General features: G+C 39.7%; 2 protein-coding genes and 1 long non-coding RNA gene across 5 annotated transcripts in view; 2 read left to right on the forward strand and 1 right to left on the reverse strand.

Moving 5' to 3' along the window:
- LOC126873692 (protein split ends-like) overlaps window positions 1-5,077 on the forward strand; it is a 174,381-nt gene extending 169,304 nt beyond the window's left edge. The window contains exon 7 of the mRNA XM_050634816.1: window positions 27-5,077. Within this exon, the coding sequence (XP_050490773.1) occupies window positions 27-2,234 (2,208 nt within the window). The 3' untranslated portion in view covers window positions 2,235-5,077. The remainder of the gene's footprint in view (window positions 1-26) is intronic.
- A 1,391-nt stretch (window positions 5,078-6,468) lies between these two features.
- On the reverse strand, window positions 6,469-10,254 carry LOC126873762 (uncharacterized). The gene is made up of 4 exons (XR_007692523.1): window positions 7,329-10,254; window positions 7,145-7,248; window positions 6,650-7,068; window positions 6,469-6,579 (listed from the first exon to the last, which is right to left on the reverse strand). It is a non-coding gene; the product is annotated as an uncharacterized LOC126873762 (long non-coding RNA).
- A 263-nt stretch (window positions 10,255-10,517) lies between these two features.
- The window catches only part of LOC126873711 (LIM domain-binding protein 2), a 134,575-nt gene continuing 129,857 nt past the window's right edge, over window positions 10,518-15,235 (forward strand). For 2 of the 3 annotated variants that reach the window (XM_050634876.1, XM_050634878.1), the window contains exon 1: window positions 10,518-10,672. In XM_050634876.1, the coding sequence (XP_050490833.1) occupies window positions 10,645-10,672 (28 nt within the window). In that variant the 5' untranslated portion in view covers window positions 10,518-10,644. Of the gene's footprint in view, window positions 10,673-11,581; window positions 14,974-15,235 lie in introns of those variants that run through there. The other variant, XM_050634877.1, reaches the window with a different exon arrangement.

Here is a 15,235-nt window from a genome sequence, read left to right on the forward strand (position 1 = left end):
TATGATAATTAAATTTATTTTTACAGCCGTTCCTTTCGAGCGAAAAACCGAAGACGGAGACTGGCAAGACATCGTCTCTGCGTAGCGTACGAGTGAAACAAGAACGCTTGAAATCGTTAAATACTATGATTGCCAATAGTACGCCATCGCCCAGCCAGCAAACAAGCCAACTACCAAGTCCACCACCTTCTTCTAATACGTCAATTTCAACGCCGAGTAGTACACCTTCTACGACACCCACGAATGGTACTGGAAGTCAAAGTGTATTAGAGAGGCAGCTCAACAGTCCTCTGATATCGCAACAAGTTCCACCGTCGTGTTCACCGCCGGGTCTTCCGGTAACTACAGTGGTAACGAATGCTTCTACGGTGGTAACATTAACACCACCGCCGGAGAAAGATATGAAAGAAATCAAACTAGATCCTAAACAAACCACCCTGTTGGCGCAGGGTAAGGAGAACATACCGTTGTTCGGCGAGAAGTCAATTTTCGCGGAGAAGACGATAGTGCCTCCTAGATCACCAGAAGTGATTGACCTGGAAACGGAGAGTGACACGAGTAGGGATAAGATAATCATTCCCAGTTTTAAGAAACGTAAATTGGAAATACTTCGCGAGGGTGGTCTTGAAGTTACTGCCGTTGACTTGGATACGCGACCCAGCGTGATTCAAAGCAATCCTCCTGCGCCAGCAACAATGAAATCCGAAGAAAAGCCGCCAATATCGTATCCTCTTCCAGTCACACCTAATTCCATTCCTAAGTTGATTTCCGTCACCGTAACGCCGGACATAGGACATATGTTATCGTCTCCTCAAGAGCATCATCATCATCATCAAGCACGGTTACAAACGCCGACCAAGCAACATCCCGCTCATCATAATAACAATAATAATATTATGATGAATAATAATAATATGGTGAACAGCCGCGTAATAAATCTTGGTACTTCTAATAACGCCGCGTTGCTACAATTGTACGCGAATGCTAATGTCCCGCCACCAGCGTCATCAGGGTTGCATCAAGCAAATCATCGTTTCGTACCGCCAATTGTTCCTAACGGTAGGATATTTCCGCCCAAGGTGACACAGTCAAAGTCGATATTCGCACACAACGAAAAAATGGTTTACGGAGATCCGAAAGAGATTCCTATCCCTCCAAAGTATCGTCCCACGCTGCATCGTTTGCAGCCGCATCAGATACACAATAATAACGACCCTGTGTACAGCGGGGTCCTCGACTTAACACAAAAATCGAACAAGCCGGTGTTTCCGAGGCCGAGCTTAGAAATAGTGAAAGTACCTGTAGTGCCGAGGCCTAATCCATTAAACTTGGAGATGAGGAACTCGTCGATTAAAGAGAAACCAACAGATTGTTCGAAACGAAGTACCTTCCCTGGTTACCAGAACGTACTGGACAGTCGAACGATGGCTTCGAATAACTTAGAAATTACGATCGTAAACCCTAAGCAAAAAAATAATCACTTAAGTACACCGACGCATGTTCGAGTATCGAGTCCATCTAGAAATAGCGCGATACCTGTGCAAAGAAGGCAACACCTGAATGGCAAGTACACGACGAGGAGTGAACCAGTTTCACCGTACACACCTAGGAAGCCGAGTCATCCTGTTATACCGAATGTACCTAATCTAAATCACCTGAATAGTGGAAATTATCCTAGAATGGCAACGATTCAGCAACAGAATACGATCGATAGGAGAAAAAACGTAGAAATGAGCGGTGGTAAGGAGCAGCATCAGCATCAGCATCAGCATCAGCAGCATTCACTTCAACATCAGCATCATCACCAGCACCAACATATGCATCAACAACATCAACAGCAACAGCGTCGAATCAGCGAGGGCGATAAATCGTTAATCGCTCAACAACAACAGCAACAACAACAACACCAGCCACAGGAACCGAGGCAAACCGAAGCTGGAAGACGACACAGTGTTCCGAGTATACCTTCTGGTTATGTACCTACGGTACCGCAAAACAATCCAGCTTTCTTTCCACAACTGCCAAACACGCCCGGCAAGTTCCTACCGATTTTAGATCCCATGTACTATTCCGCATTCTATAATGGTTTATTTCCCCCGCCGATTCCGCCCACGGCTGCCACGTCGTTTTTACCGCCGGAATTTAGTGCGTACTACAAAGAATTACTTGCTTCCTCGCAACCAAGACTGGGGATGGCGGGGCAGCATCAGCCAGCTGCTCCAACGTCTAAGTAGACAATGGGATCTCATCTAGGGTTTCCGATGTGTAACGAATATCGGTTTCATTTCTAGAGACAAAGATCCGTCGGATTCCTCGCTTCGAATTCTATTTTCACTGAAATTACTCGATGAGGAATTTCCTCGTAATTGTCAATAAATAATAAAGACATTCAGCGAATAAACTTAAATCGCGATAGAAGAATGTGTATTTACGTTATCGTTTAAGCATTTACCGACGATCATTTAAAAATACACTGTCGTTTTGAATAACGTTCTAAATATTCAATTGTAACGATATAGGAAGAATAATACAGTGTCGGTCGAACGTAAAAAATAAAAAAAGAGGAGATCAAACGAAGTTTAAACCATAAACGAAAAATAGGTGCATACAGTGAAATAAGTGTGTACATGCATATATCATGCAATAAATTAGGTAATAATTTTTTATATGTAACAATAATAACGAGATAACTTCATTGTAAATGGAAATCGATGAAACGATGTTTCGGTCTTATTTTAATTTTTATATATATTCGAGAGGATATTCGATATTAATTAAGAAAAACGTACTAAAACACTGTGATAACGATTAAAGGGAAAGAAGAAAAAAGCAAAAAAAAAAAAAGGATTAAGAAGAAAGAAAAATACTGAACTCAATATTAGAAATGAATGAATGCTGTTGACTGTTTTTCATTCGATAAAACAATTCTTTCAACATTCATTCTTCACGAAGTTTAAATGTACATCCGTAACGGTCAAATGCTAGGAATAATCAATTAAGAAATTCAATGACTATTTTACGTTCTTTTTTTTATATCTTCCCGCGAAAATGCAAATTTTTTCAGGAGATTAATTCAATTCTCCATTATGAGTCCAAATTTCTTAATTTCGAACGTGCGATGTGATAACTAAATAAATATATAAATAAATAAAGAAATATATATAAATACATATACATGTATATCACATATATATATACATATATATATACATATATGTGTATATGCGAGATCTTTAACCGACGGATCGCCAGAATGTATAATTGTTTATTGTATAACGACAAATCTTACGTAGTAACGATCGCGAGAACCCTATTCTACTGTGTAAGTTTAGACAATTTTCATTGTATTGACACGTACACACTATCACCATACACACTAATCTGTAGTCAGTTCTAAGAAATAAGTGCACGCAAGCGATGTTATAGCAACGAGATATGTATATATTGTATATAATCACGTATTCGTTAAGCTAGATAAATTCCCTGCATTATATCTTTCAATATTACGTAAGTGCGTTAAGATTTAGTAAATGTACAGGCTGTCTTATTTGTGTGGCCAACGATAGTCGTATCGCTGCATATATATAAATATATTCTTATTAGGGTGCAACGCAATATTTTGCAGAATACTTCTAGAAAATCTCTTGTACATTGAACTATAACGAAACGAAAGCGTAGATAAAAGAAGGAAATGTTTTCATTTTTTATTGACAGAGAGATTGCTCGTGAAAAATAACAAATCAGAGAGAAAAAGGAAAAAGAAGCATGCGAATCTTTTATTTTAAATTCCAATTAAGGAGCACCATCGCATAATTGACTGATTAAAATACGCGTGATCGCTGCCGAAAGCGATCGAACATCGCGGGCCACCAAAGTTCTGAAGAAAAGAAAAAAAGTACCGATGGTATATCCATGTTAAATGTAGACATATTAATAGAATTTGTTCGTTTTAGGATACTCTGATAAAGGAAAAAAAAAACAAAAATAAAATATCAGATAATGTTAAAAAAAACATTCGTACCCCTAAAACGTACAAGAGTGTAAAAGGTCCTCGCCTGACCATTCTAGCAAAATCAGATTTCTATATCGATGTCTTTCAATTATAAGTTGTTCATGTTTGGAAGTTCTTTTACGAAACAAGAGTGAAATGGTGAGCGTTGTTGGAACTTACGATCGCGGTTTTTTGAAAGGTCTTCAAGCTACGCCCGACGCGCCGAAAAGTAGAAATCATTTTTCTTTTCTTTTCTTTTTTTACTTCAATTGATTCTATTATCATCGTAGCATAAAAGGAGCACGAATTATTTTTTTTATATAACAAATAATCTTTTTATTAGATTTGCCTTGAAACGCTTCTCTTGTTCTAATGGTGCTATGTTGCAAGGTATTTGTAAGAAAAAGTTCTTGTTTTTTTTTTCTTTTTTGAGCTTTTACGAAGGAAAACCGTCGGGAATCGACAAAGATCGTTGACGTATTCCGAAAGAAATACGATCTAAGACAGACCTTCTTCACGTCCAAGTCTGATAAACCGTATTTCGAAGGTAAAAAGACTTCTGATTTCAGAGTGTATGTATATATCAAAAGCAGATCCGTTATTGTTGCGATTACGATATAATTCCGCGAAATTCATTTAACAATGGCTAAACGAATTGGAAGAAGTGGTATGAAGAAGAGGAAAAAGTTTTCTTTTTCTCGGAACAGAGAGTAAAAAAAAAAGAAAGAAAAGTAAAAGGAAGGGCTTGTACGAGAATACGTGCCATAAAACTGCTTAGATAATGACTTTCAAAATCGAACGATAACGACGGTCGTTTGTATGTGCTTTTAACGAGCCCTTTATCAACTAGAAAGACTATAAGAATGTAGAAGAAAGTTTAAATGAAAGGAAAGAAGTGCAAAATTCCATAGGGGAGATTTTATGTAATTTCTTTTTGTTTTGTTACCGTGGATGTTTTAATCTCGAATTATAGTGCGTGAGCGATAAAGAGAGAAGAAACTTGAAAGAATGTACGTATGTATGTGAGAGGGAGAAACAAGAAAAAAAAAAAGCAAATGAGAGAGACATCAAAGACGTACGTTGAGATAAGAATGTATGAATGCGAATACAGAGCAGAAATTAGAGAACGATTAATATTCAAAAAAAAAAAAAAAAAATGAAAAAAAGAAAGTCTATGTTCGTTTTTTGTTTTTCTTTTGCGAGTTTTTCTTCATTTTGTATACTTAGCAGTGACTTTTTAGCGTAACCCTCGTTTCCCAATTTAATAATAATTATTATTACGATACAAATATTTTTTATTATATGGGCATTTCAGTTCCTAACTTGGAAATAAAATATCTACTACGAATGAATTCGTTATTGACAGAATTCAAGCAAGTGAACGTGTTTCTCCCTTTAGAAATTATAATATTTGACATTTTTTATTTAAAACGTCTAAATTTTTATTTGAAGTTTAAAATAAAACAATTTGAAACTCGAAACCTATTGAAACGTGCTTGCTTTTGATTTGATGCATAAAATGCATATTTCCATTGTTCTATTTAATAATAAAAACCGACGATCTCATGCTCATAATGATGATAACTGAAGCATTGACTAGTAAGTATTAATAACACTTTTATGACCTCTAAATAATTATTCTAAATAAAGATCTCTTACACAAAATATAAAAATACTCGGAAAAATCTATGTAAAAAATAGAAGTGATAAGAATACTTTCGATCTATATATTTACCTCGAACATATCCTCTGCACGGTGCTGTGAACTCAGCGAAACGACTAAAATGAGACAAAAAAGATAATGGCGCGGAATGCATATGTGCCGCGAAATTTAAAATGTCTTTACGGTGGCTATAAACTGATAACCTGTTTAACCAGTTCGGTAATGGTAGACGCAGAAAGTTCTGCCTCACAAAATCATTTCTACTCTGTTTTCCCTACTGATTATTTTTACTCGACATAACCTTACTATCTCATATTTTACAATTTCAATATTATATACACAAATTCCACAGAAAAGAGTATAATTATAATACCATCCTTTTAATTATGCATGTACGTTTTCAAAAATCATCAGGTCGTTTCATTAATAGATTCAAATTTACATAAGAGATTAGAACGAAGATTTACAATATCACATTCAGTAGAAGATTCAGTCGTAATAAATTTTTTCTTCGTAAAGCATGAATTTATTGGTTAACTTCCGCATTTAATTCGAATGTTAATTATCGGTGGTCGGCATAAAGGTTAGTTTCATATGGTCTTATTACACACAAAGTACACAGCATTGAAGCATCTTCTACCAAGTACAAAATTACTATTTTAATCTACCGTTAATTCAATCTGTGCAATCGCGTATTATGAACGCGTATTATAGATGCGTAGAATTCTTTATTTTCTCTACAATAATAATGTACGATTTCATAACTACATACAAACTTTTAAATTGTGGGATACAAGAAAGTATTTCATGTTACATTTATTTTGTCCACCGATAACCACAGTACATTACCAATATCTTTAATTTTACTCATTTTCGTGTTTGTATTGAGCATAAAGTATTCCGACATTCTGTTTATTTGAACCTGCTGCAGGACAAGTAGTTCATATAACTGAAGTCCATATAATACGAGCTTACTGGCTCTCCTTATTACTTACGATTTCTCGTTCATAGTAGTAATTCAAGTTCAGAAAAAATCAATCCAATTAGAAGAAGTTTATTTAATTACCCACTAACTAAAATTTCGTTTAAATATATGGACAAACGGACTAATTACACTCTACCCAACGTTATAAATTGTAGAGGGCGTAATAAAACCTCTGAATGGTCGGTATTACAGAACATGTGACGCGATGTTCCGTAAGGTGCCAAGTCCACTTTTATTGTTCTCGATGATTGAGTTAAATATGTTCCACATATAAATATGAGTACCACAGATCGTAAGAAATAGTCCACTCTCTTTTGAGATCGATATTTCAGAACGCGAAATACGAAAACCCATATAATATCAGGTTTATTCCATATTTAGTCAGTGGTTTCACGATCGAAACCCACATCAGCGTTGCTGCCAATGTACCTAGACGAACACACAGATATGTATAGATTGTACACGTAGCGAATAGAACAAGGTGGTAGGGTGGAATTGTGTTTACCTCTCCATCCCCCGATGACAATCGGCAAACACACTTCGATGTAGGATTGTTGCGCACTGCTGCACGCCAAACTGCCTTTGTGTACGTAGTATACTTGCACAAATCTGCAGATCAGAGACGAAATTCTCGAAAATTCGCATTCACACTTCACGAAAATTCACTACTTCACTCTACTTCGACTTACTAGTTTCATAACGAATTTTGTACTGCGATTATCGCAATTTCTTCGATACTCCCGCCAAACGATTCGATTGTAGAGGGCGTCGTTGCACACTATCGAACCTTCATAAATTAAGTAGGGGCGATCTAATTGTTTCCTTATTAGGGAACAAATACGGAAATTTCATTGATTATTAAACACAACAAAATATCTATATACGTAGCTAGTATTCTGATTTGATATATTATTTAAAAGATTCTGGACTTTGGAAAAATAGAAAAAATTCTTTCAATAAATTAAAAGTGTAGGATAAACGATACTAATTTTAAGTGCGTCGATTTAATTTATTAGAAGAAATGAAACTGTTTTTCGCTGTTAACCACTCTTCAGGTAAATATCAAATCTTCATTCAAAACATCTGCAATAGTACTGCGTAGAAATATCACGTTTCCATTTTAAAAACCAATTTTTATTCCACTTCTATTCTCGCAAAGCAGCACCAATTTTTACAAAAATACGTATGTAGGACGTTACTGAGATTTAACGATTAATAAAATGGGATAATTAAATCATGAGAAAAAGCCCTTTAGAGAAAATAGAAGACAAAACGAATTAAATCACGGACAATATTGTAGCGTATTCTCGGTCGGTAATAACGCGTAGAACGATTCGATTCGTGCACCAGTATCGATCGAGGGACCAGGCGCAAAAGGTTACGCGGGCGTAGATGGAGGTGCGGGGTTTCTTGGACGCGCTTGAACATCGTTGCGGTGACGAGCATGTCATATCTTCGCGTTTCATGCGAAGCAGAGAATGCACGTAACCAGCGCAAAGCTGTCTTCCGCCCAGTTCTCGTGAACACTTCACCCACCAGACAATAGTTTACCGTATCGACCTATTCTCCCTCTCTCTTTCGTACGTGGCTTCTCCCTCCGTGCTTCGTTCTCATCTACCTCCTCATGCCACCCCGCTCCAGCCAACCACGAACTTGCTCTTCTGGCCTTCCCTTCGTGCCTTTCCGCAGATCCAACTTGTTTCTGTGTGCCATGAACTCCGAAGCTTCCGAGTCCACTTAGGAACAGCTGCGAACAATCCACGAACAGTCGCGATACTTTCCAAACTTTTCGCCGATATTTTCGAAAGTTTCCCTTTATGTTCGGGTCTCTTGATGTTCTGAGTTATAGTCTTTATACTATCCTATTTGCAATCTTATTTCTTTGCACAATTATATCTTATCTTTAACAAATAAAGGAACAATCCTAAAATTCAGTAATTAGAGCCATATTACCAAAACTATCCTATTTAAAATCTTGTTTTCTTCCTGGATTTTGAGCTAATGTCACATGTGACCATCAAAGAGAAAAATATGATAAGCAATTTTTACATTCAATAATCTGTTCATCTAGTTTTAAAAGATTTATATATATCTTGGAATGTAACAAGTTGTTCTCTTTCCAACTATCATAGCTAACAAATAACATGAAAATTAAAAGATCAACAAAAATTGAAATTTTCCCCTATGCGCCCTTTCATATAGATCTAACTTTGTTCTCGTTGAGTATATCATAGGCTAAATCTTGTATATCATGAAGCACAACGAAACTAATGAGAAATCACGGCCTTACAATTTATTATCAAAGGAGCAAAATTTTATCAAGACATTTAAACTCATTAAACCAGAAGAAATTCTTCATCCATATAATAAACTTGCGAGTTTAATGGAAATTAAATTCAGTTTGCTTGAGTCCGAACGCCGCTCGTAGACTTCGCACCGTCACGGTTTCCGAAGGTCGAGATTTGTTCCAAAGTTTGTATGAATGAAACTTATCCTAATATCTCCGTGAACGGTGTGCGGCTTTCTTCGGACAGTTCTAGTCGGGGAACAGCGTCGACCAAAAGTACAGAAAGTCCACGGGAGAGAGAGCACGTGCAAGCAAGGGTCGGTTGTTTCCGAGCTCGTTCGAATCGTTTCAACCCAGGGTCAGTGGAACGTGCTTGTGTACGAACTGTCCGCAACTGTCATTCACCTCGTGGCTTGCCACGCGTTCGCGGCGGATATTTCCGTATGGTTTGCGGGAAAAAGTTATCACGGGGTCGGGGAAAAATCGAAGTGCCACAACGGATGAGTTTTCGCGGCCTGAGACTTCTCTCTCATTGGTTACACACAAAGAGAATGAGAATATTGAAAAAAAAATGTTTCCCAATCACCACCGGTTACAACCTGGAGAATTGTATCTGTACGGTCTGATTCGTACACCTAAATGTCATTTCGTTTGTATTTCTTATTAATAGAATAACACAGGAAAAAAACATGATGAGCACATTTTTCTTCATTTTCTGAGGAACATATGTTTAGTACTAAAGCCAAATAAAAAGACAATTTCGATAGTATAAGATTGATTGGTTAAGCTATTGGATTTTAGAACGGCTTCCCTGTGAAAGGTAGGAAATTTCACTTATCTTGTTCTTCTCCTGTAATCTTTAATTAAAGATGCAGAAAAAGTACAAATGACTAAAAAGCCTGGAAGACCGCTAAAAGAAATTTATTCTTATACTGCGTAGGAGAACTTCGTCGGCGTATCATTTGCAATTTTCATTTAAAACTTTCATGCATTCTGTCTCGCACATTTGATGAACATACACACACACACACACACACACACACGCAGTAACGAACTTAGAAACTTAAGTCCGCTTTTACGCTATTTCATCGCATAACGATGCAGCTCAACGTTTACGTCCAAAAGCATACATTTAATGCAAACAGGAAAAAGAAGAGAAAAATACGAGCACTTTTACGAATACATCTGGCTCTATCCACGGTCATTCAAGGCCTCATTACAGTCGTGTATCGTTGTGTATATCGCTCATTGAGCTTCGCATGAAAAGCTGGCCTCGTTAACGAAGTACGGTCGCAAAGCTGTTTTCCGGAGCCCGCGTGTTCTTCGTTCGACGACACATCAACTGTCACTGAAGACGACTTTTCAACATCTCCGGGATATAAAAGGCGGCCATACTGACCCCGAATCGCGGGTTATCGAATCGTGCCTTCACCGACAGATAGACATCGAGATGCGTACTGACATACAGTGTGCGAGCGTTGTTCGCGTGACAGCGAGCCAAGCGTACTCTTATGCCCGTGGTTCTCTCGTCTGACAGCCGTGACCTTCGAACGTTTATCGGTAGAAAACTTTCTTCGGGATTTCGCCTCCGCTCACGGCTAAAATGTCGAACGCTCTAGTTCTTCGCTACATAGTGATTTCTCGCCTTTGAAGATTCGAATAAATCGATGAATCAAGAAACAAGTGAAAATAACGGGTGATGATGGGACACGGAAAGGATGGAACTGAGCAGTATATTTTTAACAGGTAGGCTTCACGTTAAATAAATAGTTAGATCTAAATTTTTTGAAATAATACGATACTCGATGAATGTTAAAGATTTTGAACAGAAACTTCTGTTAGTGATTTTAAGCTATTGTCTCGGTTTGCTTGTTGATTTTATTACAGCAAATGTCCGAGGGTAACATGAGAGAAAGGATATAATACGAACTATCAAAGAGTAGATTGTAATATTTGCCGTGTAATATTCTGTTAAGTATAGCAAGCTGAAACTTCTGCTTTCCCCAAAGTTATGTAACTGTTCGATCTATTTCACGTCCCAGGTGAATTGGTGTCAGTCGCTGATAATAGTAATAAATAGCTGAAGCAACGATTCAGCCTCGTAAAATTTTAGAAAGTGCTCCGGTCCAGATAACTTCCGGCTTCGTGAACTAATCTTCTCCGTTTTCTGGTAGTTCAACTTGGTGGTGAGGTAGGTCGGCATAGTTTCCCGTTGATGCCGCCTTTCTATTCGAACGACTCGCCAGGGAACAAGGAAGCATAACACGGTTGGGTGTCGCGACGCCAGACGCGGTTGCATTTACGAAAAGGATGGAAAAATGAACGCTCGTTGCTTAGAGACGTAAATGCAGTTAAGTTCTGCCTGGATGCGTCCAGCAGTTCTCAATATTCTTGATGCGAAACACCAACCTATTCTCTTCTTCTAAAAATTCTTCTTACAATTAGAAAAGAAAAACTTATATGAATTAAACTCGTGGTTCTTTATTAGAACAATATTTGAAACGTTGAAAATTATTACAATAATACAAAGTAAAAGGTAAAATTGTTTACTCTGAAGAACATAAAAAGAAATATATCTTCTTTTTATAGAAACCTTCTCTGAATATATCTCGTAACTTCTATATACATTTTCAGAATGATTTCGGATTTTACCAATATAAATATGATAGTCGTGTCTCATTACAATGCTAATGAAATTTCGAAATGTCCTATATAACAGATACAATAAAAAGAAAATAAAAATTTTCGAATACTTTCACGAGCCAGTTTAAGTGAAAGATATAAATTTTGGAAAGGTAATAGGAAGGAAAGCCATCTTAAACGCAAACCGCTTAAACGCGGCGTTTGAAGGTTAGCAGGCCTCCTGGCGTCGTATCACCGCCTAATAAAATGACTGGTCGTCTGACCAGCATAACCTCGCCAACCCATCGACCCCCGCTATACGTTCCTGGGATAAACGCAGAGAGTAAAGAGGCGGAGGTGGAGGAGGAATAGAAAGAGGAGGACGAAGAGGAGGAAGAGGAGGAGGAGGAGGTGGAGAAAGGTGCAGGAAGAGGAAGAGGGTGGGCAGGGTCGAGGGTGAACCCCTTATTGATTTTTAGGGTGACACTGTCAACCGGCGAGTGTTGAGTCCCCCGCGACGGGAGGGACTTTGAAACGACGAGGAGTGAGAAAAAATGTGGCGGCCGCTGCGCCATTCCACGCGCGAAAAGCATCCCTTCTTTACAGTTATCTTCTTTTTCATTTTCTTTTCTCATGGTTCTGCGATCGATTAGAATTTCATACGCGAATAAAGATGATTAGGAAACTGTCCGATCCTCGCTTTCCGCTAGAAACATGAAACATTTTTTCGTTGTGTAAAAGTGGCGAGTGCGGCGTCGGCGGCAGCGGTGGCGGTGACAGAAAAGAGTAACTGTGGCGAGGCGCAGTCCCGTTGCGGTCGGGGGTTTAGCTCTCGGCGCAGGGCCGTACGCATCCGTGGGCGACGCTCCACGTGGAACAGCTGCCTTCTCGCGTCGTCTTGCATGTTTTACACGTCTCGGGCATTCGGATCGCGGTTTTAATTCTCGGGAAGCGATATCACGCTGACGGTGGACAAATTTCCTTTCAATTCTACACGTTTTTTTTCGCACCTTCGAGTCATAGTTGACGTCCAGTTTATTTTTCTTTTTTCCATTCTTTGTAATCGTTTGGCCGAGCCACGCCACCACGCCGTGAGTCGTCCATGAATGAGCAGCGAATGACGCGTGTGTTTCCCGTAATCGTCTTTTGTGCTCGATCGCACCTCGATATCCTTGCTTGGTGACGTGTGTTCTTTGTGCGCCACGCTTTCTGGCTGTGCTGCACGCAGAAAGTTACGAGAGTTAACTTTCGAGTGTTCGCGGAAACGGTGCGCCAACGGAGGAGGAGGATTAAAGAAACGCATCGTGTGTGTGGTGTTTCTTCACGTCGCGTCGGTTTCTAATTTGCCGCAGCGGCAGGGAGAGAAACGTTTGATTGAATATCGAAGGGAGGAAGTGTGATAAATAATAGCGAGCGGGAGAGTAGTGCTTTGGAGGACGCGTGTTGGCTGGTCGTTCCGTTGGTGCGTGTGATTGTTTTCTCACTTAACTTGGCCCGTTTTGGTGCATCGCTCTTTACGAACTGAGCCGGCATCTCATGTTGTTTACAAATCAAGGCGATTACGTTACTGCACGTCTTGTACACACTGTGTTACTCGCATGCAACAGGCGACACCGCGTTGCCAAAGTTTCCTCTTGATTAATCGATCGGAAATTACAGCCGGTCAGAGTGATACCTCTCAAGGATTTGAATGAATCGCGCGGTTCACTGATAGACGCAGAAGAGACATTCAGAGAAACCGAGGAAGAAGGAACGAAGCGTAGAGGAGCGCGGCGCATTGGCGTAGTGCCGGCAAGAACGGTCGCGTCTAGGGAAAAATCGGTGAATAGTTTCGGGTGCACGCGCAAGGAATATCAGCCGTGTAATTACGCGAAGGTAGCGCGCGGCTTAGAATCAATACGACTGGATTACTTAGGCGACGGTTTAACTCCGAGGATCGAGAGAAAGCGTGGCTAATAACCGACGAAACACGCGTGTCTAGCGGCCGAACGATTTTTCGACTGGCGTTTAAAGGCACAAGGCAAACGACGCAGAAAAGACGAGCTGCACTACGGAGTTGCTGCGTATGCCTTGATGGGGTGTGCTTTCAGTGTGTTTGGGCGGGGTGTGAGGCAGTCGTTGCTACCGCGTCGGCTCATGCAGCCGGTCTGTTAAAAATGGCAGCGTCGTCCGATTTTTATGTATCGGATAACAATTATTGGCTACGACCGAGGAAGAAATCCAGTTGACATCCGGGCGCGGGCAGTTAGGAGGGACAGTGAGTACTGAACACGTGGTCCGTTGAGGGAGCAGCTAGTCTAGTTTACTACTAGGTGCGTGTGTCGACTAGCTACACCCCTGGCGCACGTGCGTACGTGTATTTCCTCGAGTCGTCGCGAACGGTGCACGTGTGAGTGACAAATCGCGAGTGAAAGTGCTGGAGACTAGTGACTTTTTTTCGTGCCGTCACGCGTTCCTCACAGGCTTCCTGTATTTTCATTCGCGAAACCTGTCTTGACAGTTAAAACTTGACGTTTCGGAACGTCTGTGTCGATACAATCACGTTCGTCCAGTGTTTACCATGTATCTTTACCTTATGGTTAATTAAATCAATGAAGTATACGTATGGTAAACAAAAATTCGATCTTTCTAACGGTTACGGAGAATTATTACGATTCGTTCGATGTGAATTAATGCGTGATTAAAAACCTTCGGTAAATACGAATACGAATACGAATGCTGTGGCGCCACCTGCACGCTACGTCCCTGACAAGGGTCGTCTGTTGACTCTGGTGGTGTTTATTCGCGCTTGCCTCTTCTCTCTCTCTCTCTCTCTCTCTCTCTCTCTCTCTCTCACTTGCACCGAGTCATTTGTGTTTGGACGATCGTGAATTTTTTTGCAATGTGACGAGAAAATGAATGAAGATTAGCGTGATGTCGGACCTGTGCACGCGCCTAACAGTGGGTGCGCGCCTGGATCTCGACTCGAAACTTGGTGGAACGTCTTGAAACAGGTCGAAAATCAGCATGAAAATGCCGGCAACGCGACCGTACAGGTGCCCATTGTTATTCACAGCTTTCACAGTTTTCGATGAGACGGTGCATCGACAGACTGCGAATCCGGACTCCTGAAAAGTATCGTGAATCGTGCTTCGTGCGCTTTAAGTCCCCTCGCCGTCGGTGGGACTCGCGAAACGCGTTCTAACCGCACTATAGGTTAGGTTACCGGCACATAACCTTAATTCAATTCTAAGGAAAACTCGAGTTGTTACACATGCAGGAATTGAAACGTGACCTTCTTGTGATCTCATTTAATTGAGAGTTAAACGTATCTAGGAAGATTGACCTTTTCTTTGCCAAGTGCTGATTCCTACATTGTGGGTGATCGGTGCAATGGAATGATCTGGGTGACCATAGGACAATGAAGGCCAATGGGACAAACAATGGTGATTTTACTTTGCTTCTCTGTTTTTTAGAATTCTTTAGAAATGCTATGTTATATATTACTTTACGTAAAGTGGCGTTAATATAAGCATCAGAGTTGTTTATTATTAGACTACTATTAGAGTTGTTTACGTGCATCGATATGCTATTCTCATAAATGTACCGTACATGAGATTGCTTAAAAAGGTTATTGTGTTAAATATAGATAGAATATAAATATAATAGCAAAGCTAATTATCTGTATTGCACATAAATAAGCTTGAT

Source organism: Bombus huntii, chromosome 15, assembly GCF_024542735.1.
Source record: "Bombus huntii isolate Logan2020A chromosome 15, iyBomHunt1.1, whole genome shotgun sequence".
NCBI classification, from domain to species: domain Eukaryota; kingdom Metazoa; phylum Arthropoda; class Insecta; order Hymenoptera; family Apidae; genus Bombus; species Bombus huntii.